We start from the raw sequence: 26,206 nt of genomic DNA on the forward strand, positions 1-26,206 counted from the left end.
TAAAGGCCACATCAACTTGATAATTGGTTAATGGCAGCATAAAATGGAAGGAAAGGATCAAGTTCCTTAGTAAGCAGTGTTAGAAACTGACACTGGCACTACAACAGAATGTCTTTTTTTTAAATAACAAGATACAAAACTGAAAATGAATGAACCTGCAGCTAAAATCTTATGTTCATTTTTTACACGGTCTAGTCCTCATCTGAAGGCTGCAAAAAGCAAAGCCATGCTTCCCCTGCCCGCCCCCTAATACTCTTAAGAGGGTTCCTTCTCCAATCTTCAGAAAGTGGCTGGAAGTAGGGAGGAAGAAAAGGTCCTCCTTACCTTCCACTCTGCAGACAAGCTCTGGATTCTTCTTACACCCCCTTTCCTTCATATAAATATATCTTTTTGGCACTACCATTAACACATATTACAGGCCTATACAACTGATGGCAGAGACACCCACCTTGAGTGTCCAGTTCACAAACCTAAGACTTCAGTGTCCTTCAATGATCCCACTCCAAAAATTGTTTCGATTTTAAACATCGCTCTGAGAGTCTGGAGTAGATAACATTTTAACATCACTACTTAAACCAAACCTATTTAAGCCAGTCTGAGACCACATAGCCCAAAACACTGCCTTTCTGTAAGGCCAGCTGAGAGGTAGAACCTATAAGCTTGCCTGATGCTGCAGCGATCTCTTGGAAGTCCAGCAAGGAGGAATTTCTCCTCCCACGCCCTCAGTACCAGTTTTGATCTGAAATCTTGGGCGCAGTACTGCACCAGGAGCTCAGAAACTGCTCACTTTAATGAAATTCCCCGTCGCAAAACGTGTCTAGAACAATGGGAGTTTTGAACGCTGTTGCTAAGCAGGGTATTGTCACTCTCCTGTTCTAGAGAAAACAGTACACTGTTCTTTGGCAGTTTTCCTTATTCCCATTGAGTGCTCCAAGACAAGGATGTCTTTGCAAGTGCTTGGGAATTCTGGACACCTGCAGTCCAGAGATGCATCAAGACTATTCCTAATGCTAGCTGCTGTAGATAATACAGGCAGGCTAACAGGCTCTGAAGAGGTAGTAACAACAACTTTGAGGCAAAGATTTGTTGTATATCACAGACACTAAAATTGTGATATAATTGCATTTTGTGTTTATCTTGTCTTTATTTAATGTTTCTGTTGTATTTTTATTGTGTTTGCTTAAGCTGCTTAGAGATTTTTTATGAAGTTTATCACATTTTTACAAAGAAAGCCTAGGATTATGCTAAATATCTATGCTGGTGGGCACCTTTTTCCATTTAGAGCATGTCAGGGTAGTCCAGATGTTTTAGACAAAAAAGCCCATCATCCCTAGCTATTCACTATCTTGGCTCAGACTGATGGAAATTGTTGTCCACATCATCCAGAGAATCTGGCTTTCTTGGGAGCTGTAGTTTGGCCAGGATGCTGCCAAACTTCCTTCCGTGCTCCCAGGATTCTCAGTGGAGAAGTAACAACTGCAAAACCAATTTAACTCCAACACTATCATTACTGAATCATAAATAATTTGCAGAACAATTCTATACATTTCTACTCAAGAGGGAATAAGTCTTTAAATGGACTTAGCTTTCAGGTTGGTGTGCATAGGAATTCAGCCTTCAGGAGACATTGCACTCATACAAAATGCATGGATATGAACTGATCTCAAAATGCAAAAGCGCTTAATGTGATAAAAGAAGTTGGGAGAGAACATGGTGGATGGGTGCTTGAGGCATAAAATCCTTTCCTGTGATGTATGCAATTGTGGTAAGCAGGATAAGAGGAAAACCGCAATAGAAAATGACTGGAATAATATTACTCCTCTGTTTTGTTACATTTTTGTCTCTTCCATTATTCATCAGAAACCACCACCAACAGTTTTTAACCAGCAAACACTAGAATCTAAGGAAAAGGTTGGTGGTGGGAAAACACATTTCCAATCATGATTTTCCAAACTGTTCTTGGAAAGGACACTTTTCCACCACATAGCTCTTCGAAGATATGTCATAATTTAAATCACTGACGCCAGATTTCCAGGGCTGTAGCTTTACAAAGTTACACCCAATTCTTATGGAAACACATTTTTGCCAAGCTTCCAGAAATTCAGAAGTAGCATCCTTGATCATGTTTTCTATGAAGCACAGTTGGATGATTTTGTTCTGCCAACTACATAAAAACAAATAAACAACTAAATAAAGTTTTAGCACACAAAAGGCTCAGCAGAAGGGCTATGATGAGAAATTTGATCAGATTAGAAACTCTTCATTCAACACCCTCCGGCAGCAATAAAAATATGTAGGTAATAGAAACTCTAGAGCAATTTTATTTTAATGCAAAGTCTAATAAAAAGAAGATTCCATCTAAATAATATTATGAGGTAGAGAGGTGAGAGGCGAAAACTAAATGGTATGCTCTTGTATTAGAGTAATGCACTCTGCCTCGAGGTTGGTCCAGAGGCTGTAGCTAGTGCAGAGTATGGCAACTAATTTGCTTGGAAGGGGAATATAACACTTGGTGGGTTTTGCACTTGCTACCAATCTGCTACCAGGCTAAATTCAAGGTCTTGATTCCTTATATAATCAGTATATCACTGTGTCCCCAAAATATCAGAAGTCTGCTGAACAGTAATTTGGAACAGGGTTTTCATTGTGACTGCCCATGTTGTTGAGATACAACTGTGCCTATAGTCTGTACTTTCCAGAAACAACTGATGCCATGTTTGTTTTTGAAAGCTTTTCCAGGTCAATGAACTGTCTCTGCCTTAGCTGTTCATTTTGTACAGCAAGCCCACAACTTGTGTGGGGTTTCCATTCCACGGAGCGTGCCTAAATCTAAATTCATGTACAGTCAAAACCCATTGGGTTCAGTGGTGGGTGGCATTGCCAGTGTCATTTTCCCCAGAACCTCGCCCCATTCCACCCCCTTTTTAATTTTTTGCCACACAAGTAAAACTGAATGCTGACAAGTTAAATCCATGTAAACTGTATTGTTTTTGAACCTTTGTCTTTTGTTCCGTTTTCGAAACAATTCTAGCAGCTTTTAAAACAGTTTCTAGCAGCTTTAATGGTATGTTTGTAAATTGCCTTGAGACGCATGCAGAAGGCAATTCATAAATCAATCAAACAATAAAAAATGTTGTGAATAATGATGATGATGCACTTTCCAAGTATCATACACTACAGTGGCTATCCTTCAGACAGTAGTGTCCTATTAGCCACACAGCATCCCCTCTTCTTCAAAGACCCTTGTAAACAAAAAGGGCCTTCTCAATTAGTTTTGGCCCTTAGCAGCATGCCACAACCACACCCTATAATTCACTTGACTCATCTTTGTTCCTATTGTATTCATTCATGTAGCTCAATGGGAACTCTCTTTTTTTTTTTTGCCTTGCTTGCTTCAGTCATTGTTGGTACACCTGGCAGAACTGATTCATCGCTTACATTAGAAGGACTAGAAAGTATTCCATTTCTTAGATGCATCTTCTAATTTTCACATGTAAAAAAACAAAACGGTTTTGGGTCTAGGTGAGGGAAATTCTATTTTTGACAAATGGGGCTGGGAGGAAGGAGAAAACACACACACAAAATGTCCATCAAGAGCTAACTTTAGGCCTTCCACCACATTTATTTTGTGCCATCTTATAAATAGCTAATCAGTGGAAAATATTGTAGGCTTATGCTGAGACAGCAGGACAAGATAAATGCAGTGTGTTAACTCTAGCTTGGAAATTAATAATTTTCATTAAAGCATCCTGAAGCGAACACGACAGTTTTAGCATTCAGACCATGTGAAAGGAGTTTTAACTAACAAATTAAAATTGACTGCTTTTACTGAACATAGATGGCAGAAGCCATGACGAATAAATCACATTGTATACCATTTCCATATCATAGTATGCTTTGAATGGCAAGAAGAACCATAAATTGAGAAACAGAATACTAAGAACATCTTTATAAACTAAACTATGTTTTTACATGAAGATGCTGCCATAAAATAAGTTATCCAGCCAACAATATTTCTTATTCATCACAATAAAATATATACAGTATATACTTGAGTATAAGCCGACCCAAATATAAGTCGAGGCACCTAATTTTAGCACAAAAAACTGGGAAAACTTATTGACTTGAGTATAAGCCAGTTCACCACACCACAAACCTGGTGGTGGCGGCAGTGGTGGAGGAAGAACAAGCAGCCTGAAAGGGCTGCTTTCAGGCTACTCGTTGCTCTGCCGCTCACAAGAGCAGGCATAGGAGCCGCGGTTGGGAGAGGCACAGCGCAGCGCAGGAGAAAGGGCTCCTTTTGGGCCGCTCATCCCTCCTCCACCACCGCCCGCCTCACTCGAGTACAAGCCAAGGGGGGCTTTTTCAGCATAAAAAATGTGCTGAAAAAGTCGGCTTATACTCGAGTATATACGGTACATGAGATTCAGGACAGACCAAAGAGAAATGAAGGAAGAGTGTATATCTCAAGAAGATGGAGATCAAGAAGATTAGCTGATAGAGGCACTGTGGTAGCTTAATGAAGGACTTTGTATAAAGGACTAATGTCAAATTTCCCAGTCCCAGTATTCCATGGTGCAAACTTTGATCTTTTGATGCAGAAATATATGATCTTGTTTTCTTCCCTATAAACTTATTTTTGTGCTGGGTTTGTTTGGGATTTATTAGAATGGTTTTCTTGTTTTATATGTTTTACCTTTTATTTGCTTTTCACCTTTTTGATGTCACTTAATTTTTAAGTGACTAATGAGTCTAATAATAATAATGTTAACAACAACTATTATTATTAACTGTAGAACATATTCTTTTCTACTGTCCACTGTACAACCAGCTACATAAACACGTGTTATTCCCCTTTTTAGGTAGTCTACCATCATAGCACAATGAAAATATCAGATCCTACCTGTCTGATATTAACCTGGAGCTAAGTGCAAGGATTAGTTAGCTGTGTCTGTCAATAGTATCTATTAGAGTGGAGAATAGCACGGTTTAGCAGGAAAACACTCCAGTTAAAATTTCTGTTACTGTATATCTTATATGGCTGCTTCTTTGTGTGTGTGTGTGTGTGTGTGTGTGTGTGTGTAAAAATGTATATGGATGTTTTAAGGTGGTCTGCATCAGTAATGCCTAATAAAGGTTTGGTGAAAGAAATAATAATAATGTTCAAATATTTCAGACTGGGCAAAAAACTTTTTTTCTTCTCCCCCCCCCCTCCAATTCTTGTTGAACATTGAACCTTATCGCCTTGTTTTTGTAACTGAAATTCTTGTAATAAAATATTAACAATAATAAAATAAACAGTGAGCCTGAAGAAAACTTTTGGAGAACCTGGAAGCTTGCTCACTGCTTTGCATTTTTGGTTACTGTTCTTCTTCTGTGTTGTGGGGGGAAATAGATTTGGGCTAGTATTTTGAAAGGTGTTAAAATAGTGCTTTGAAATAAGGAGCATGGTGAAGCACAAATAAAGGAGAAAAGCAACAGGAAGTTGCTGGGTGTGAAGTGGAAGCACAGAATTGTAGAGCTGGAAAAGACTCAGAGGGTCTAATCCCCTGCAGTGCAGGAATCTCAATTAAAGCATCCATGACATATAGCATGGGGACATGGGGAAGAGAGGGCATCTTTATTGGAAATCACTAAATAAAAGAACAAGAAGAGGCTCCATGGCATGGAAGATGTCTATTAAGTGTCAAGGTGAATTTCATAGTGACTATCTATTGTCTCATAATAGGCAGTTGAAACTTTAGGGCCCTAATATAATTTAATTTTTAAATGGCTTTGTGTTAGGGTGCTGGAGATAATGCATGACACTGCCTAATAATTGCACACATTTTTCCAGTATTCCCTGTTGTTCCTTTTTTTAAATTCTCACAATTAAATTGTAATAAAAAGAGGGAGTATTTGGTGGCGGTGGGGTGGTAAGGAGAGCCTCCAACTAAAGAAGACTTGCTGTCTTTACCAAAATGTAGGCAGTTCCCTGCAGAATCTCATTTGTTTCTAAATGAGAAAATACGGTGGTAGCAGTAATACCACAAGGCATCATCTCCTCAGTCATTACATTACCTACTGTTAATTGACCTGGTTCCTTTAAAACTTCTAACAACTGCACACCATGCAGTTGACGAAAAGCTTTTGCATTCATGCCGATACTTCTTTGTATTACATCAGGAAGTCTGCATTTTCCACTATCTTTCCACTATCATTCCACTTTGCTGAAAAGACCATTTTCTCTGCTTTAAAGCAGGATGTAATTGTTTTCATTATTTTTTAAAAAAATACTTCCTCCATAATAATGGCCCGGTGTAGAAATAAGGAATATATGCAGGTAGACATGCATTGCCAGCCTCCCCAGGGTTTAGAAGGGAAAGCCAGATGAAAAGATTTTCTTTTCAGCTCACAGCAGAATCTGTACTGGCTAATAAAATATTTACATCAAGTAAGCAAGCTATTTAGCCTTCCCTTGCCCTAATTAATTTCGAGGGTGGTGGGGAGATCATTTATACATACAAACATAGTGCCACTTTTTAGAAGTGGACACTGTAGACAAGTAACTTTTAAAAAAATAATGCACTGACCACGTGTGGGGACTTTTGGTTAATTTATCTCTGATATTCCTCCCCTCCCCTCAGTAGCTAATAAACCGTTAAGAGGAACTGAACAGCAGTTAAACAACAACAACCAAAACATACTGTTTTCTGTTGATGAAGCCAAGCTGTTTAGCTTACAGAAAAGGAACAAAAATAGCTATTATCTGAATAGCTAAGGGATATCCAGGTGAACCAGTTCTGATTTAAAACAACAACCCACAATATTTTTTAAAACGTGGTTCAAGTAGACCTAGATGCTCCCGTTTAATTTTTGCACTTCTGAAATCTTGTTGTTGTTGTTTAGTCGTGTCCAAATCTTCACGACCCCATGGACCAGAGCACGCCAGGCACTCCTGTCTTCCACTGCCTCCCGCAGTTTGGTCAAACTCATGCTGGTAGCTTCAAGAACACTGTCCAACCATCTCGTCCTCTGTCATCCCCTTCTCCTTGTGCCCTCCATCTTTCCCAACATCAGGGTCTTTTCCAGAGAGTCTTCTCTTCTCATGAGGTGGCCAAAGTATTGGAGTCTCAGTTTCAGGATCTGTCCTTCCAGTGAGCACTCAGGGCTGATTTCCTTAAGAATGGATAGGTTTGATCTTCTTTCAGTCCATGGGACTCTCAAGAGTCTCCTCCAGCACCATAATTCTGGAATCTTAGAAATCTTTGTTACAACTTGGTACACAAGTTGTACACCCACTCAGTCAAATGGTTTCTCTTTCTTTCTTTCTTTCTTTCTTTCTTTCTTTCTTTCTTTCTTTTCTCAGCGATGGCTATGAACAACTTTTACTGGAGAAGTTATCTGTGACCCTGGGGTGAAATCCACACTGAATACACTTTTATTTGTGAGGCATCATTGTATTGTATTTTACAAACCTAATTGCCACTCGAGGGGTACACTATGGAATACAGTGCTACCGGAAAGGGCAGTGAAAAAATGGGAAGGCCTAGGCCCTGTGGTAATTGAAATCTAAATCATGCACATGCATGTTTACCTCTGCACCTGCACAGACAGTAAATGCACTTTAATGGACAGGTGTATGTCTCCATTGTTATGTATTGAAGTTCTCACTCAGGCCACCAGGAGTATTGTGTATGTAGTTTTCACTCAGGTCCACGTCAGTTATTTTAGGCAGGAAACCCTGGGTTGTTCTTGCTACAATGTTTGACAGCCAGCTGCCTATAAAAGCAGGCCGGCTGAGCTGTTTGCTGTTCAGTTTCTATTCCAGCTTACAAAATAAAGAGCTGCTTGGAGAAATCGCTGTGTCGTCTGCTATGTCAACCCACTACTTAACATCCATCAACTTGCATAGGAAAAAGAGAAAGACTGGATCCCCAGAAATGGCTTCTGGATGGTGGAGGAAAGAAGCTCACTCTCTTGCAAAGACCCTTAAAGTTAAAGGGATCTTTGCGGAAGAGTGAGATTATACCGCCTTCCCTGACCATTTCTGGGGATACAGCCACTTGTCCACCACCACCCCAATCTTGTGCAAGTTAATAAAGAGAATGTTATCCCCAGTGCAAGCCAGTGGAGGAAGGAAGAAGAAGCTGGACCCACAGAAATGACGAGGTGGGGGTTGAGAATCCACCTGAGAAAGAAAAATGCTAGAAAATTGTAGTACCAGTACAGAGGGAAACCTGCTAATTTGTATTGAGGTCCATTTGACTGGAATGTAAACCCCATTAAACTCAGTGGGACACTTCTGAGAAGTTATAAGAGGATTGTACTGGAATAAGAGGGTCCAATGACTAAACTCATGATATGTTCAGGTGATTCAGAGCACTGCTCCTGAACACACATGCCAGCTTGTTTGTTCACTGGTAAACGGATTATTGTCATTATTCACAGGCCAGTTTACAATATAAAATTGTAAAATCAAAACACAGAATACATAACATAATAACAAAACAAAACCCAATAATCCCCTTCCCACAAACACATTTAATAGGCCATAGATTGTTTAATCAGCTAAAGGTCTGGTTGAAGAGGAACGTCTTTGCCTGGTGCCTATGTACCATGTCGTCCTCTATTCTGAATTTTTATTTCATAGTACATTTCTGGCTCAGTGAAGGCATCAAATGAGTTTCCCCTAGAAATACTTTAAATATCTTCGATGACAGGACTTTGACACTGAATGTGTGAAGTAATAAGATTTTTGTGTGTTTGCCAAATATATACTAGATTTACTTAACCCCAAAGTGTTTGGAAAGAGCAGCTGAAGTTGGTTGAAGTGGGAAAGGTTTCTCTCCCTGCCAGGCTGTAATCATATGCTGGAGAGGAACAGGGTATGGTAGAACTTTGGCCCAATATTTATTACAGAAGTCTGCATTCCAACACGTTGTATTTATACTCTCTGCAAGAATAAATATAGAAGGGGAACCCAGTGCTATAGTTCTGGAGCAGTGCAAACAGAGGTTTGTTTCACTGTCTCTGAAGAGGCACCCCATAGGGCAGAGTATGAAACACCAGCCCCATCCATCATTAAAATCTCATCATGACACCTTAATAGATATGTGTGCTTTCAGCAAATCATTATGCTCTGGGTTGCCAAGGGCACTTCGGTGGTACTTTTAGCTGCTATGCAATAAGCCATGGATGGCACAGCCGCTCTAACACAAAACCTTATAGGTAAGTTTCTGCTGTACCACTGTGGGGATTTGGGCTGCTATGAGATCACCTTGTACCAGTGCAAGAACCCTATGCTCCGGGTCTATTTTATGGCAATGCCACCACATTTCCCAACTGATAGAAACTAGTTCATTAGGGACCACCATGCTATTTTACAAAGTTCTGCACAGATGTTTTATGCTATTGTACTATGTACTAGTTACTGGAAAACCATTTTTTTGAGTTTGAGGCACTGGCGGAGGAAGAGGGGGTGGGGGAGCGCATCGCCCTGGGCACCACGATCCTGGTGGGGTGCCATTGTGGCTGCCCCCGCTGCACTGGGCACCACGCGCCCGCAGGCAGCGCATCATGGCCCCAGGACATGCGCCACGCCCCCAGGATGTGCACCAGCCATGCCTCCACCTGCTCTCTGCCCCCCGGTGCACCACTGGTTGGAGGACTTACTGCAAAAATGTGGTGGGGTATTTATACTGAAAGTACTTCTGCATTTTGTGGAATTGCTATAGTCCCATATTCAAGCCATGTTGTTTTCGGTAGCTAATTCCAGAAAGGTAGCTGTATTAGTTAACCAGAATGCTTCCAATTGAACCCTCTGTAATGTGCATCGAAATGTACATTAGCAGGAGAGCAAATGCTCTTCCTTAAAAAATTTCCACATTTATTACAGCCTTCATAACTAGAGACTACTCAATCTGTTGCATGAAATGTTATCCTTTGCAGCCGCTTCTTTCTGTTCGTATCTAGTTCACATTTCAGTGCTACTTAGAAATACGTGTGTGTACACAGACATAGCTGATAGGTGAAGAATAATCGTCCTTGCATCTCACAAAGGAGGTTTTTAGCCCAAGAAAGCTTAACACCACAATACATTTGTTAGCCTTTAAAGTGCTATATGGATTGTGTTCAGTTTTGTCACTTAGATACAGTTGGGTACATTAGACTTTCAAACAAAGACACGTCATTTGTCTTTGCTTTCAAGCTTGCTGTGTTTGAAGTGCTTATAAAAAAAATCAGAAGGGATATGTGTGTGTGTGTGTGTGTGTGTGTGTGTGTGTGAATGTTCACTAGTGATGTTGTGTCCTGACAGCCTAAATCTTCCCCTAAAAGTGGTTTCATTCACATTCCTGAAGGTCTGTGTTGACTGGTAGTGTTCGCTTGTTACCGTAGCAAATTGGAAGGGGTTAAAATGTATTGTTAGAAAGCAAAGCAAAAAGATCAACAGTGAAAGTCCCATGGGACATATTTTTTTTTTCATGATGGCATTTAGTGTACATTAGCAGGAGAGCAAATAACCTTTTTTATCAGCTGCAAAAATGTTCAGTCTCCAACCTGAGTTCATCCCAGTGAAAATTCTAAAAATTATGTGGTGGTGTTTTCTTTTTTTAAAAAAAAGATCAGGACTTTGCTGTGATGTTTTTCAAGAGAGAAATGGCTCTAAACAGTGTTTCTTCTTCTTCTTGGCACTGTATAAGAATTTCAGGATTTGAAGTGCCAAATTGAAATGTCATTCTTCTTCCTGTACCCTCGCAATACAATTTTATTGATGTTAGGGAATGGTTTTTCTCCTCTGTGAGCTTTTTTGGGGATTTTTTAAAAGATAAACGGTCATTAATCTATAAATATTATATGGATCCTTTATGTAACTTGCAATTTTGGCATTTCTTTAGCGCCATCTAGTGGACTTAGTATTGCATCTTTTAAATTAGAAAACAACTGTTTTCAACTTTAGCTCTAGATGAGATTTACAAATTTTAATTTAGAATATGACAAAAAATATTTTGGCTGGATGCATGACTGCTCACATGCTGTAGAAAATTGCCAATCATTTGCCTTATGTTAAACAAATGCTGACAAAATTGAAGTCTATGATGGCAATTAGAGTGCAACACAGTTTATGGGGTTTTTTTGCATCTCTGTACATAGATGAAAATAGGGACATTATTGAGTATATGTAACACTCCTGTTTTCATACTTATTTCCCACTATTGCACAGAGTGAAACCATTATTTGTCTGCTTGTGGTCATTTATGCTGGTGTAGCCTTCCTGAGCTGGTTCCTGGAGCTTCTGTGTTAGCAAATTGAACATTGCAGTATTCCAATTATATTGTTACATTTATATGTTCATTTGTGGCTGCCTAGGGTGTCTGCATTATTCAGAATTTAAGAATGCTTAACAGACAGCTTATGTCTCAATAGATCTGAACATGCTTATTATAGACTAGATATCCATTCAGCAGTATTTACAGCCTGGGTTGGAGGATAACAGACAGATAGGAAAACTAGCAGTCCCCAAGTTGCCCAACAGAGGCAGTCTTTTGTCAGGGACTAGTAGTAGAAAATAGGAATGCCTCTGGTAAATTGGCACAGTGTGTTTGCTCCCAAACTACTTATGCCCACAAAATTACTAGCCTGCAAAAGTTCTTATTAGTCATCTAAGAGACTAGTCAACTGTGTTTCCATGCTAGCCGCTGAAGAATGAAGCCCTCTGCTTCATGGCCACCATGAAAATACTAGCCTCTTCGTCATTTTGGCATCTGTTGGAGACTTTCCTCTTTCAACCAGACTTCTAGGTAGATATTTCTGTCCCAGTTGCTATCCATATTGGATTTGAAATTGTTATGAAATATGATTTTATATGTTTTATTGTGTTGTGAAATTGCTTCATGATGCATCATAGAGAGTGATTCATAAATAAAATAAAATAAAATAAAAATATTATTATTATTTGTTTTCTACCAAGTAAGCTGTTGAAGGACTAATAAAATACTCAGTGTCCTCTGCTGCCCATACATTTCTTTGCTGGTTATGTAAGATTTTCTTTCCTCCATGATTGGCATGCAAACAAAATGGACTGTAGAGTATGAATGGCATAGTCCATCCCTTGTCTACCTGCCCAGTGAGGGCTTGTCCACAAATGAGCAATATTTAGCTGTTAATACAATTCCCCCAACCATTTGAATTAGACTGAAGTAGTTCACACCCAAATGTATTTGAATTTGTATATAAGAAGCAATGTTGTTCTCCCATTCATGTCAGTAGGTGTCTCTTTTTGTGTTTGTTCCTGGCTTCCAAATGGTTAATTCTGTTATGCTGATTAAGTACCGATGGGGCATGTGTGCAGAAAAATGTGTGTGCACCTTGGGATTTTTTTATTATTATTTTTTTAAAAAATGCTCACAAAAGCACATAGTTATTCTGCATTCTCAGCACACACTTGTGCAGTTTTCTGTGCAAAGCTGAGGGATCGAAACTCCTCCTTCAGGAGCGAGCTAGAAATAGTTATGAGCAGAGCCGGAGATTAAATGAAAGCAAATTAAATTTTCAGCAGACACTTGGTGTGCTGTGCAATAACTGGCATAGACATTTTTAACTTGGCTTGCTTGTGCCAGTTTCTGGATTGGCACATATCAAAGAGCTCAAAACAATAGATAGATAGGTAGATAGATAGATATAGATAGATAGATAGATAGATAGATAGATAGATAGATGACAGAAAGAAAGATAAGCCTACACTCCTTTGTTCAGAAGCACATTGGAAATAGTTTCAAGCACTACCCACAAAATGAATGAAAGCATGAAGGAGGACATAGTGGGTGTGGAAAGGGGAGAAGCAGAAAGTGACAATTGATCCACCCACCCAAAAATGCTGAAACAAATTGGCACAAGGCCTCTCCCCCAAAAAAACAGAGGGTGGGGTGAGTCTTGGTAGCCGTGAGGACTCCTGAGAACCCAGCATTTGCCTATGTTTTCTGCTGTGACTAGGTCAGAGGGAACTTATTGTTGCTCTTTCAACCTTTCTGTAATGTATGCATTCCGTACCACTGTATTTTAAATAAGTCAGTTCTTCCATTGACAAAGAAATAGCCTCATAATATAATTCAGTACACTTCACGGAGTTCAATTAATTGTAATGCACTCTGAATCAAGCTGAAGGTGTGTTAGTTACTCTGGAGAGGACCTATAAATGAATCTCCTCTCGGCTGTGCCAATTTTGTCTTCAAGATAAGTGAAAATGGGTTTGCTAAATTGAACTGATTCTTCTACTTTACAAAATGTCGAGGCTGTTGTCCCCCATTGTTCTCCTAAAGCAGCTACTGCCCCAGGGATCTAGTCAACTTTAGTCTCACTCTTTAAAATGTCCATGAAGAAATCTTCCACCAAGTGCAGTATGTTGTACAAATAAAGGAAATGGATGTTTGGTTTACCTTTTCCTAGTAAATTAAACAATAAATTTACTAGATTTTGAAGACAAAAGTTGTTGTTTTTAGCCGTAGACAAACTATTAACTGGAATCCATAAATATAAAATACAGTGCATTAAATATTCATTAAATATTCCTTTCTCTTCCTTTTTAATAGGACTTGGATTGTACACAGTAAACACAGTATATGGAGATGCCATTATTTTGCCTTGCCATTTAGAAGTTCCTAATGATCTTAGGTTTGGAAAATGGAAATATGTAAGTATAGCTTATATCCAGTTATTTCTGTTATTTCAATGTGGGGACAAGTTTGTGAGACTGGTTGTGAGAAAAGTATATTTGAGCTGATGCATGTTAAGGACTTGTCACACTTAGGGAGATAAGAGCCATCAATATGCACTGAGTAATTTTGAAATGTATAATTTGCTTGTTATAGAAAGTGATTCATTGCAGTGAAAAAGTTATCAGCATCTATTATGTTCAGAATGTTGCACACACTGCTGCATTTTGTGCTCACTACAGTAATGTGAGTTGAGTCAACAGAATCAATGAATGTGTTTCATTTTGCATCTGAAAGTGCATCGAGTTTACAAAGGGGACCTAATAAAGGCACAGCAGAGTGGTGATACAATTGTTGAGGTTCCCTGAGGGTACTGTAGGATAAACAAGCCGTTCTCCCTGATGTTAGCAAAACCTACAATTGTGATGTATATCATTCTCAGGGTCACAGAATGACTTTCCTTGATGGTCTCTGCAAAAATAGGTGTAGAGGAGTGTGCATTGATGTGAATAAGCCCAGTGCAGTACAGAGAGGTTTTAGGAATGCAAAACATCAAGCTGATGTTAGTATCAAGCCAAAGTGTCAATGGGGGACGCGGGTGGCACTGTGGGTTAAAGCACAGAGCCTAGGACTTGCCGATCAGAAGGTCGGCGGTTCGAATCCCCGTAACGGGGTGAGCTCCGGTTGCTTGGTCGCAGCTCCTGCCGACCTAGCAGTTCGAAAGCATGTCAAAGTACAAGTAGATAAATAGGTACTGCTCTGGCGGGAAGGTAAACAGCGTTTCCGTGCGCTGCTCTGGTTTGCCAGAGTCATGCTGGCCACATGACCCGGAAGCTGTACACCGGCTCCCTCGGCCAATAAAGCGAGATGAGCGCCGCAACCCCAGAGTCGGTCACGACTGGACCTAGTGGTCAGGGGTCCCTTTACCCTTAAAGTGTCAATGCAGTTGTTTGGTTAATACTTCAAACTAACCAAAAGAAGACTAGGCTCTGATAGAGACCAACAAGTAGGGCTTGCCACAAAATGTTGCCCTGTGGAGTGCTCCTGTTCAGTGTTCCTTCAAGGAAAGACCTTTCAATTCCCTACTCTATCACCTCAAAGTCAGTCAGGACTCCATAGCCACTGACCACACCATTTTTTATCTCTCTCTCTCTCTCCCCACCAAGGGTTTTTTTTTTTTCTAATTGTTTTGTGTATACAGCAAACTTAAGTTTTGCCAAGCCTTTTGATATCTAGCTACTGAAGGACCAGGCACTTGGCGCATGGAGATTAAAGTAGACCTGTGACCAAATGTCAGAGTGTGGTATGCTCTCTGTTCAGGTTTCTAGCCATTCAATTTCATTATACCTCTGGTTTTTCTTCCCCTACCTTCAGCTGTTTTTCACCATTCCGTGCTTACTGAACATGCTCACTTCTCATTGGACTGCCTTAGTATATATATCTCTCAGGCTTTCCTCTAATAACTAATGGTGAGAAGAGAGTTCTGGGGCTTTAAGATAAAATAAGTGGGATAAATCACTGGCACCCATCCAAGAAAACTGAAATGTGAAATTGTGATCTTCTACCAATAATACATTCCTAAGACTGGTCACTTTCCAATTCTCATGTTTGGAAGCCAAAGTAACACCAGTTTTGAAAAAGGGACCCAGGGAGATATGGAAATTGCAGGCTGGTTATCTTAACATTTTTCCAAAAAAAACTGGTGAAAGCATCATTGAAGATAAAATTACCAAGCATACAGAATAACAGGTTTTGTTGATTAACCAGCCTGGCTTCTACAAAGTAAATCCTATCTAACTAAGCTTCTGGAGTTCTTTGGGATTTGTCAAATAAGCATGTGGATCAAGATAATCCTTTATACATTGTGCACTCTCAAACAGCTTGATAAACTAGGGTTGCCATATTTCAAAAAGTGAAAATCCAGACACAAAAGTTATTGAGCTTTGAGTTGTTGGGGGTTTTTTTGTTTGTTTGTTTTTGGAGATTCTCAAAAATCACACTACCGACATGGGCTGCCATATGTCCGGATTTTAGTGATTTTTGCCCAGACACTGTTTACAAGGGCTGAATACTGGCTATGTCTGGGAAATTCTGGATGCATGGCAACCCTAGATAAACTCCCTCACTGAAGACTCCTGAGTAAACTTAGCAGTCATGGTATAAGAGGCGGGTTCCCCTTAAGAATCAACTAAAGAACCAGAATCAGAGAGTATTAATAAGTGGACAGTTTTCACAATGGTAGTGGGGTCCACCAAGGATTTGTATTGGGACTGATGCTTTAAATAATGCTAAATAATGTTCATAAGTAATGTGGAGTTAGAGGTGAGCAGTGAGTGGGCCAAGTTAGCTGAGGACACCACATTTTTCAAGGTGCTATTATTAAAAACCTGCAAGGTTTTTAATCCACCACCTCTCGTAGGAATCTGCAGTTGTATTGCTCTTGAATGAATGGTTGGTGCAGTGCCCTTACAAATCCAGTACGATTTAATCAGTTCATAATTACTTTCATGTAATTTTAGAGAGAGTACTAGATAGATAAGAATACACTAATAGACTTTGACTCTTTTATTCTAGGAAATGGCAAACAAGGCTTCGGAGTTTATTGCCTTCCGATCTGCAACCAAAAAAACCGTACAGTATGATGATGTCCTGGAATACAAAGACAGATTAAATCTCTCTGAAAATTATACACTATCAATTAGTAAGGCAAGAATCAGTGATGAAAAGAGATTTGTGTGCATGCTTGTAACAGAGGACAATGTCTTTGAACAACCTACAATAGTAAAGGTGTTCAGTAAGTACCAAGTAATCTTATTACTTACCAACAGGGATGTTCACTAGTGTGTGGCCTTTAGATAGAAAATTCCTGGCATGAGATTTAAATAAACCATACAGATAGGTCAGGTGTTCTGTAATTTTGTTTACAGCATTCATATAACCGAATTTTTAGCTACTGGTGTCTACAAGGGAACTTCAGATGTTCACTTCTGCTCCAAGCAAGCAAAGTGTTAAAGGCGTGATGGTGACAATTCTATATATGCATACAGATGAATCTCGATTTAAACTTAATTCACTTATACAATTGCAAGCTTACACAGATTGCAAATAAATGGCAGGAGATCCTTGCTTACCAGGCTGTGCTCTGGGGGCGGTCATGAGATCTCGTCCACAGGGTTTCCCTTGCACAAAAATAGCTTCTACGCCCTGTACCTAGCTTACAGGCCCTGGAACATTCTCATGAGGCCTCTGGGAACCTCCCGCAAGATCTCATGGGGCTGTCCAAGATCTCACGGGAGCCTCCAGAGACCTTGCCACAATCCTGTAAGCAAGGTGGAGGGCTTGAAAACCCTTTCCATGAAGAATTTTCCCTTTGCAGAAATAGCTTTGTTTTGGACTGCAGTCAAAGAATATATAAACATTAGGGACAAGCCCCAGTATACTGCTTTGTTTACTGAATGGAAAATTGGTATATAAATGATTTTAATTAATGAGATATATAATATAATACTTTCCTCAATACCTCTTTTAGCCTGTAAGAATGGGCTGCAGAAGTCATAATTGCCTTATTGATTGATTGGATTTATTTACCGCCCTATAGCCACAGGTCTCAGGGCGGGTCACAGAATAAAATCAGAATATAAAACCACAAAATACATAATCAAAATAAAAACAATAACCCCCATAGGCTGCAGTGTGGTTGTTAACAGTAATTATGCAGTTTCAGCAGTTAAGTTGCCAACCATCTTACCTCAAGTTGCTTGGAATGTCTTTTTCTGATGGACCTTGCTACCATCTGCGTCTTTTCCCACCCCACTGCTCTTTGGTCCTAATCATCAAGAGCAAAGCAAGGCCTTAAAAATGCAGAGTTTTGAAATGATGACAGACGAAATCTAAAACTGTTTGTGCTATGTAATATATAAATTTTAAAATGGCTATTAATAAGCACTCCCATATCACCAGTTGTTATAATTTAAGCATTTGCTTTCTCCTCTCTTGTTGATTGTTCTAAAATCCTGTAAACAGTGTTCTGTGCTTTGAAAACTGCCTAAAATTAAGAAATGTCTATTATAATCGCAAATCTGGGATTTATTTATTTATTGCAGGTAAGTTTAATTTTTCCACTGTAATGCTGCCCTATATGCATTCTGAGTAAAAATGCATAAACTTTAAATAAAGGGATAGCACTTTAACCTTATTTTTTTAAAGGGGGAGATTTATGACCTCATGGTTAATCTGCTTTCCGTATTGATGGTTTCTGGTAATCAAATGAATCAATGTTTTATTACTGAATTAGTAGCCCAGAGTGTGTTTTAACAGAAACACCTCTGTCCATGCAAGCTTTAAGACATAGACTTTATTTGTACTAGACTAGACTGTCATTCCAAACCCAGAGGGTGATAGCACAGAAAACGGTTTGCCCCAGTGTATGTACAGTAAGTGAGACAATTGCAGCAAGCTTGTTCTTTTGTTACAATCTCACTAGCATATTAGGGATGTAAGATTGTGCCAGCAGAGCTGGATCTTTGTTGCCAAAAGGCCTTTAGTCATTTAAACCCACTACTACCTACTACTGTTTATCCTGATAGCCTCTAAAGAATCTAAGGAATATTTGGTTGTTCGTTTAGTTGGCTGGTTTGGTTGTTCATTGTCCAGCTACCCAAGATTGTTATAACTGGAGATATTCAAGATGGATTACAATGAGCATCAGGTTGCTCAGTTTAGGGGTTTTTGCATCATTTCCCCATGAAAACATTATTTCCACGTAAAAAACAACACCACAACCATCATGTGTGAAGCAAACTTAGTTTTTGTTATAGTTGGTAGGAAGAAATCATTTGTGCTTCATCTGGATGAGTGAATTATTAGAATACGGGAGCTGCCACATGTAGCAAAGCTAACCAATAGTGTCAGAGTAAGAGAAGGTAAACAATAACGTACTTATTGAAAAACAGAGTGATTTCATCATCTATGGATTCACTCATATATAATACTGGAAACAATTTAACCATTTATAGAACAACGGGTGTTTCTCTGTAACTTACCACTTGTTTTTGCTTACACCCTTTTCTCTCTCTTCCCTTCCCTTTTTGTTATTAAAGCTAAATACAATATGTATGTTTGAATATCCTTCTTATTTATATGTTTAGATTTTCTTTTTGTATGTTCACATTATTATTATTATTATTATGGCACATAACTAAATGTCTGGAAACATAGCTCAAATCTTAACAATTTATGATGTGATAGTTCAATATTTATTTATCTAAATTACAGAACAACCATCACAACCTGAAATTATAAGTCGAGCAACATTTTTAGAAACAGAACAGCTAAAAACGGTAAGTGAACCTTCTCTGTTAAACTCCTTCAAATTGTCTGCTTTTCTCCCTGTGTTAGAAACAGCCATTGTAAACAATCATCAATACAAACTTCCCTGGGCTAATTAATACAACCTGCAAGCTCCATACAAATGTTATCTCCAAACCCAAAGTCTCTGAGGAACGTACATAAAACCCTAATGGTTGAAACAAAAAAGGGGTTGATAAATAAATGAAACAAAATACTGGATAGGATTTGGCCTATTATGGATTTATTACTTGAGTATTCTGTATTAAAGAGAATTATGTAATACCCCTAACCTTGCTGTATAATAAAACAGTAAGGCTGTTGTCAGCTGCAGTTCACATGGCCACAATAGCTCCAGCATGACAACAGAACAGCAGGCAGCTGATCAAGCAAGCAGCACAAGTAGCAGGTGGCCCAAGCAAGCTGTTCAAAGGTGGGTAGGAGGGACTTCAGAGGGTGAAGTTACAGAAGCTACACCTACCCCCATTAAATTGAGGATTAGGGCGAGATGTTTAGGGTTTGGGTTGAACTGTGTCTGAATGAGATGGAACAAGTTGTGTGGGGTTATAAAGGTTGTCAGGTGTAAAGGAATGAAGGGTTGGCCAGCTGTGGGGCAAGGGGGTTGCAAAGTTGTTAGTGGGGTTGGCTAACATGTAAAGCAAACCCTATTATTAAAAATTAATGTTATAATTAACTTAAGACACAGTGTATGCATATGAAAAATCCACCAACCTTTGAGTAACTCACCGCCATATAACAAGCAAGATAAGGCTGTAGTAACAAAAACTTTTCTCATTGGTTCTAGCAGACAATGACCCTTAGTATAATAAAGTGTTGCTATAGTTCCCAACAAAGGAGCAAATGGAATTTTATTGCCTTGGTGTGCCTAGGATGTTTCATATGCTATGGCCCTCAGTGCTTAAATGAGTGATGCTGTTGAATGAGACAACCATGCATGACTCATTTATGCTCCTTATTGCCTTTTACAAAGCCATTTGGTGTTACCATAATTCCTCCTTTCAATAAGTCCCAAATTAAGAGAGTAGGTTTTCTCATACCTGCTTGGGATAATGAAATAAGAGCCACTATGTCTATATAAAGGAGTGCTGGCATTTGCTGATTTCTATTAGGGTGGGGAAGAAGGTTGCTTAACTGCATCATTTATATAGTGAATAAATAAAGCGCATCCTTGTTTTACCTGTTTCATTTTGTAAATATTGAATCTGAAAGAAAACACACAGGTCCCAGTTCAAATGTTAACATTATTGTTGGGCTACAGCTGCTGCATAAGAAACATCATTTGTTGACCCAATGAAGTAACTGATTTTTCCCATAGACACTGCCAATCAAAAGCAGATGAGAGCTCAGCAAATGCCAACATACAGCTTTTTTGGGTTCTCCTGTTTGTTTTTGTGATTGTACAAACAATACAAATCTGACTAGCTACTAACTTAACACGACTTAACACATTCCCCAAAGAAAATCCAGAGAGAAGTTTTTTTCAAGCAGTGATCAAACTCTGGCAGGACAAATTTGCCATTAAAATCTGCCATATAGAAGCTAATACAGTGGTACCTTGGGTTACATACGCTTCAGGTTACAGACTCCGCTAACCCAGAAATAGTGCTTCAGGTTAAGAACTTTGCTTCAGGATGAGAACAGAAATCGTGCTCCGGCGGTGTGGCGGCAGCGGGAGGCCCCATTAGCTAAAGTGGTGCTTCAGGTTAAGAACAGTTTCAGGTTCAGTACGGACCTCCGGTACGAATTAAGTACTTAACCCGAGGTACCACTGTAATCCCCCACCACCACCCTAATTGTTATTTCTTATTGTGTAAGTTGCTTTTTGAAGAAGGTGGTTTGGGATGTTCAGCACACCTTATACCTATAAATCCTGAAGAGACTCAAATAATGCTGTTCAGATTCCTGCATTTTCCAGATACTGCCACACTAAGAGCATCAATGAGGGTGACCACCATAAAAGCCCATTTGTTTTGTTAATTCTTCCCCCTACCCAGTGATTTCCCCTCACTTTTTATTTAGGCCCAAGCAACATGGGGCAGGGCCATCTTTCTTATATCAGCAGGAAAGGAGTGGTGAATCTTTCCACGTCCTGTGTCTTACCTCTGAGCATTTGGTTGCTCTAGTCACTCTTCTAATACTAGAAGTGAGCTGGGAATCGGGGTGGGGAAGTGGGTGGAGCAAGAGACAGGTAAAGCAAAGAAGAAGGGGAGGATTGATGCTTCTTTGAGATCTTTCTACAGTTAGAATAAGACCTCTTGGGGAGATACATGGAGGGAAAATATGTCCATTGTTGTTTCATCCAGTTTGACCCTCTGTACAGTGGTGCCTCGCAAGACGAAATTAATGCATTCCGTGAGGCTCTTCGTATAGCGGTTTTTTCATCTTGCAAAGCAAGCCCATTGACAGCTTAGCGGATTAGCGCTATTAGCGGTTTAGCGGCTTTTAGCGATCAGCTGTTAAGCGGCTTATCAGCGGATCAGCTGATAAGCGGCTTAGCGGCTTAGGAAAAGGGGGGGGAGGGGAAAAAACCCGCAGGAACTCGCAAGACATTTTCGTCTTGCGAAGCAAGCCGATAGGGAAATTCGTTTTGCGAAGCGCCTCCAAAACTGAAAACCCTTTCGTCTAGCGGGTTTTCCGTCTTGCGAGGCGTTCGTCTTGCGGGGCACCACTGTACTATAATATTAAACCAGTTGTCAGGTAAGTTGCCCTCTATAGACAAGCAGCTTCTTGTCGAAGAAGAAGAAGAGAGAAGAAGAGTGTGGAATGATGGCCTCAAGAGGGATTTATCTGTACTAGCCCCTAAACTGTGGAACTACCTTTCCACAGAGGTGCATCTAAGCAATCTTCGTGGGACAGCTTTTGCTGTATACTGAAGACAGACCTCTTTGATACCTTTCAAATACCTTTGATAGTTAAGGCATTTTGTTTTGAGGCACCAAACTCTCTTGCTGAATTTATACTGTTCAGTTATATTTACATCATCTTTATGTGTGTTATAGTTAATGGTTTTATTTGCTTTTATAATTGTATGTTTTATTGTTGCAACCCATTCTGGATGGGTAAGAAATACTACTACTACTACTACTACTACTACTACTACTACTGCAGCAGCAGCAATGCAGAGAACAAATTAAATTCCTTGGATATGTTGGATCCAATGGCTATAAATGTAGCTATAAATGAAGACAAAACTGTAATAATTTGAACATTCTTTGCATTTTTTAAGCTTGGGGAATGTATCTCTCAAGATGGTTATCCAAAGGGAAACCTTACGTGGTTCAAGAATGGAGTTGTTTTGCAGCCCACTGAAGAAGGTAAGTTTTAGAATTGAGTGTGAATCCTTCTTATTTGCATTCCTTCACAAATTGGTGTTGGCTCATATCATTTTAGCAGGTCATTTAGACAATTCACAATTAGACTGCATTTATCCATCTTTATCAAAAATGCTGTACTTAGTTCTTTGACTGCATCTTGATGTTGTGATTTGATATACACATTTCTCCCTCCATCCCCACAGTAACTCGATCCAGAAAATGTAAGGGTTTTAAAATGTAATTAGTGTACAAAATATTATTTTGATAATGTCATACCTGGAAGTTTTTGATCCCAATAATGTGTAACAGCTATACCTTAATCCTAAATATTTAGGATTAGGTTGTACACACTGCCTGCTTACTTTCTTCTTTTTTTCTGCAGTCTGCCCAACTTTTGGGCAAAGTGGCAGTTCATTTTTAAGAGTATCTGTGACTGTCACATCATATATTTAAAAATATCATTAGGACAGGCTGAAAAAACAAAAACAATCAACAGTTGTTCAAGTTGGTGAAAATCATACATTTTCTTTCAAAAGCCGTTATAAATGAACAAACAAAAGTGAATCAAACAACTGGACTCTACACCGTGATATCTTCTTTGGAATATAAGCCAACAAAGGATGATACAAATGCACAGTTTACCTGTTCGGTGACATATTTTGGACCAACAGGACAAGAAACAATACGGTCGGAATCAGTAGCCTTTGACATTCACTGTAAGTCCATAAATACCTGTCTTTATACCATTTAAAGACCATCTGTTTGCTTTGAGGGATCCTCCTATTATTGTTTTGTGGTAGTTGTTGCTTTTGGGATTGGTTATCCCTAGCACATAAATTTGCAGTTTTCATTGGATTAACTAAGTAGGGGTCAGGAACTGACAGGAAGGATGGCGAACAAATAGGTTGCCCTGTAGTTATTTAGGGAGGGCGTCACTGCAGAAGGGTGTTTTGAGGATGGGTTTGACTTGTTAAGACTGTTTCAGGGACATGGAGCAGTGTGGAAGAAGGTTCCAAGATGGGAGGGAATGCTTGAAAAGGAAAGTGTAGCAAGGAGTTTGACATTGCCTGTTGCAGCAAAATTCCATTTTCAAATGCACTCAGACATAAATAATGTGTTGCTAACCGCCTTCCCCAAATTAGCATTTCTACTGCAGCTTGGAATGCCTATTGTGTTCTCTTGTTCAAGCTCCTGGGGCACCTGTTGCACAACCAGCAATGAGAAAATACTATCCCATGTCCACATGATTCCAATACTTTTAAAAAATGTTTTGTTTTGTTTCTAAAAACTGAGTGGTTCCATTGCACTATTCCCACAACCCCAAACCCAAATGAACACCAGCAGTGTTACCACCTATTCACTTGCAGGGGCATTTTCTGCCCTGCTATGATTACTGGTTAAATTGGTATTCCATTTGGTACTTGGCAAAAACCTGAACTAACTTCCGGAAGCATTACCAGCATGGCTCCAATAGTCACACATATTTTGGATGTGACTGTTGTAGGCAATTATTGAACAGTATTCTGTAGTTAATAGCACCCTGGCCTGGTTCACACATTTCCTGGAGAAAAAGTCACAGATTACAATTCTGCAATGAAACAACTCATTTGAGCAATGCCCATTGACTCACAAAACACAGGCATATTGTGTCATTACCTGCTTGGAGAGTAGAAGGCCTTAGTTCTTGCTAGGGCGACTGTGTGGTGGAATCATGCAATAGGCTTTTCATTAATTTTTTTATGCATGTAGCTCTTGAAACAGAAAGGGGTGTGTAAGCCTCTATTATTGTGATATTTAATGTTGTTAAATACTTTACGTATATGGAAGAAACAGAGGATTTTTTAAAATAAAAAAACAGAAACATCTGTCTTTTTAGATCCTACAGAGAAGGTTAAAATTCAAGTACTTACAGAAAGAAATACCATTAAAGAAGGTGATAATATCACCCTAAAATGTTCAGGAAATGGTAATCCTCCACCTCAGGAATTTTTCTTCTACATTCCTGTAAGTATTGTCTGCCTGCCATGATTTGGGTGGTGAGGCAAAGAGGGGGTGGTATGGTTTACTGTTACATACTGTAATGGTTCTAGGGGTTGCTCGTGCGTAAACCGGCACCACACCTGGCTGGGTTGCCTGAGTGAACTTTTTTTGTCCGGACAGCCACTCGCCCGTGGCTGTCTCAATCGCTGGCAGAATCCGTCAGTGGGCGTTTCTTGAACTTCTTCCAGCAAAGAAGCTCTTTGACGCCTAGTCTCCGCCTACTCTCCCTGCGCGGAAGCCTTCTGCGCAAGGAGGGTGTGGGCAGCGGAGGACCCTTATTCTCCCCGCTGGTCCCCGGCAAGGGGTCATGGGACCGCCTTGCCGATTCCCCCATCTGCCCCCCTTCTCCACTGGTGCTACGCTGATTCCCTTCCCCAGAAGATGGGCTGCCTCTCCCCATCCCGGGACGCTCTCTGGAATCCCTCTGGAGCCCTCTCTCTCCCTCCAGCCCTGATGGCAGTTCCCTGACACATACAAAATGGGCCTGTACCAAACACTACTCTGAAGAAACATTTATAATTTGCCAATCTAGGTGTAGCAGTTTTCGACTTATTGCATTTTCTATGCACATTTTCCTAAAATGACATTGTTTTAAGACATGAAAGAATATGCATGTTAATAATTTTGGGTATTTAAAACGGCAAGTAGCTGAAATTATTTGTAGTGGGGTTTTTTCCACTTACACAGTCCAATCCCTTGTTTTCAAGCTATCTCTCAAATTTTTCTTCATTTTTAACCATTCTGAAATTGTGCAACAGTGAATGTATTCAATGATATCACACATCTAGCAACGGTAATATAAAATCTAATACAGTGTCTGGGTGTGGACATTTACATATTTTATCTGGTGAAAATCCAGATAATTATACTACTTATCAAATTATAAATTTGATCACTAAAAATTGACCATGATGGTTTGTACTCTTCATTGAAAAAGTAGTGAAGTCTGTCATACTACTATAGTCTTGCTGCAATAAAAGTAGCTGCAGAAAATAGAAACATGATTTTCATTCATTAGTAAATTTCTCTATTAAACTTTCTCTAAAAGGGGGAACCAGACCCTATAAGAAGTTCAAGTCTTTATGTACTGACTGATGTTAGAAGAAATGCAACAGGGGAATATAGATGTTCACTGACTGATGAGAGTTTGATGGATTCCACTATAATTACAGTACATTGTAAGTAGTTTTGTCTTTGCTTTCCTTTTAAAAGTCCATGTTATTTCATAACAGATGTCCTTTCTTAGCATGTTCCATGCCAAATCTAAGTGTTTTTATAGGGGTCAGGTCAAGGCAACTCAATGGCTTTTTTTGGACATCATGCTAAACCATGGTTTAATGAGACATGAATGAGCATAGCCTTTTCTTGGCTTATCCGTCCGTCCCCCCTCCTGCCTCCCACAGTCAGGAGAAGTTCAGAAGCTTTGACTTCCACACCCAGAACTGCAGGACATGTTAAATATGATTAGTTTAAAGAAGTCAGCTTCAGAAACCATGGTTTGAAATGAGCTTGTTAATGCTAACCACAGTTTGTCAGTCTTGATAACACACACAAAAAATGCAATTAAGTAAAAGCTGAAGCAAAAGCTTCTAAACTTTGCCATATGCGAGGAACTTGAGAGTTCAGGAGGCAGCTGGGGTCAAATCATAGCTTAGCTTGATTTAGAATGCACTTAAGTTTTTTAAAGCTTGGATGTGCAACTCAGGCTGGTGATTAAATTATATACACATATCATTCCTTCTTGCTTCTAGTGATGTGCTATGTGCTTTTCTATGATTCACTGGTGTTTCGTTT

General features: G+C 39.5%; 1 protein-coding gene across 5 annotated transcripts in view; it reads left to right on the forward strand.

Moving 5' to 3' along the window:
* The window catches only part of ALCAM (activated leukocyte cell adhesion molecule), a 119,100-nt gene that overhangs the window by 57,788 nt on the left and 35,106 nt on the right, over nt 1-26,206 (forward strand). For all 5 annotated transcript variants that reach the window (XR_013838433.1, XM_079974380.1, XM_079974379.1 and 2 more), the window contains exons 2-8: nt 13,569-13,669; nt 16,266-16,485; nt 18,966-19,030; nt 22,285-22,372; nt 22,909-23,088; nt 24,249-24,376; nt 25,461-25,590. Coding sequence is in view for 4 of the 5 variants with exons in the window: in XM_079974380.1 (XP_079830506.1) it covers nt 13,569-13,669; nt 16,266-16,485; nt 18,966-19,030; nt 22,285-22,372; nt 22,909-23,088; nt 24,249-24,376; nt 25,461-25,590 (912 nt within the window). In the remaining variant the exon portion in view is untranslated. The remainder of the gene's footprint in view (nt 1-13,568; nt 13,670-16,265; nt 16,486-18,965; nt 19,031-22,284; nt 22,373-22,908; nt 23,089-24,248; nt 24,377-25,460; nt 25,591-26,206) is intronic.

This window comes from Podarcis cretensis (genome assembly GCF_951804945.1).
Source record: "Podarcis cretensis genome assembly, chromosome: 4".
Classification (NCBI taxonomy): Eukaryota; Metazoa; Chordata; class Lepidosauria; order Squamata; family Lacertidae; genus Podarcis; species Podarcis cretensis.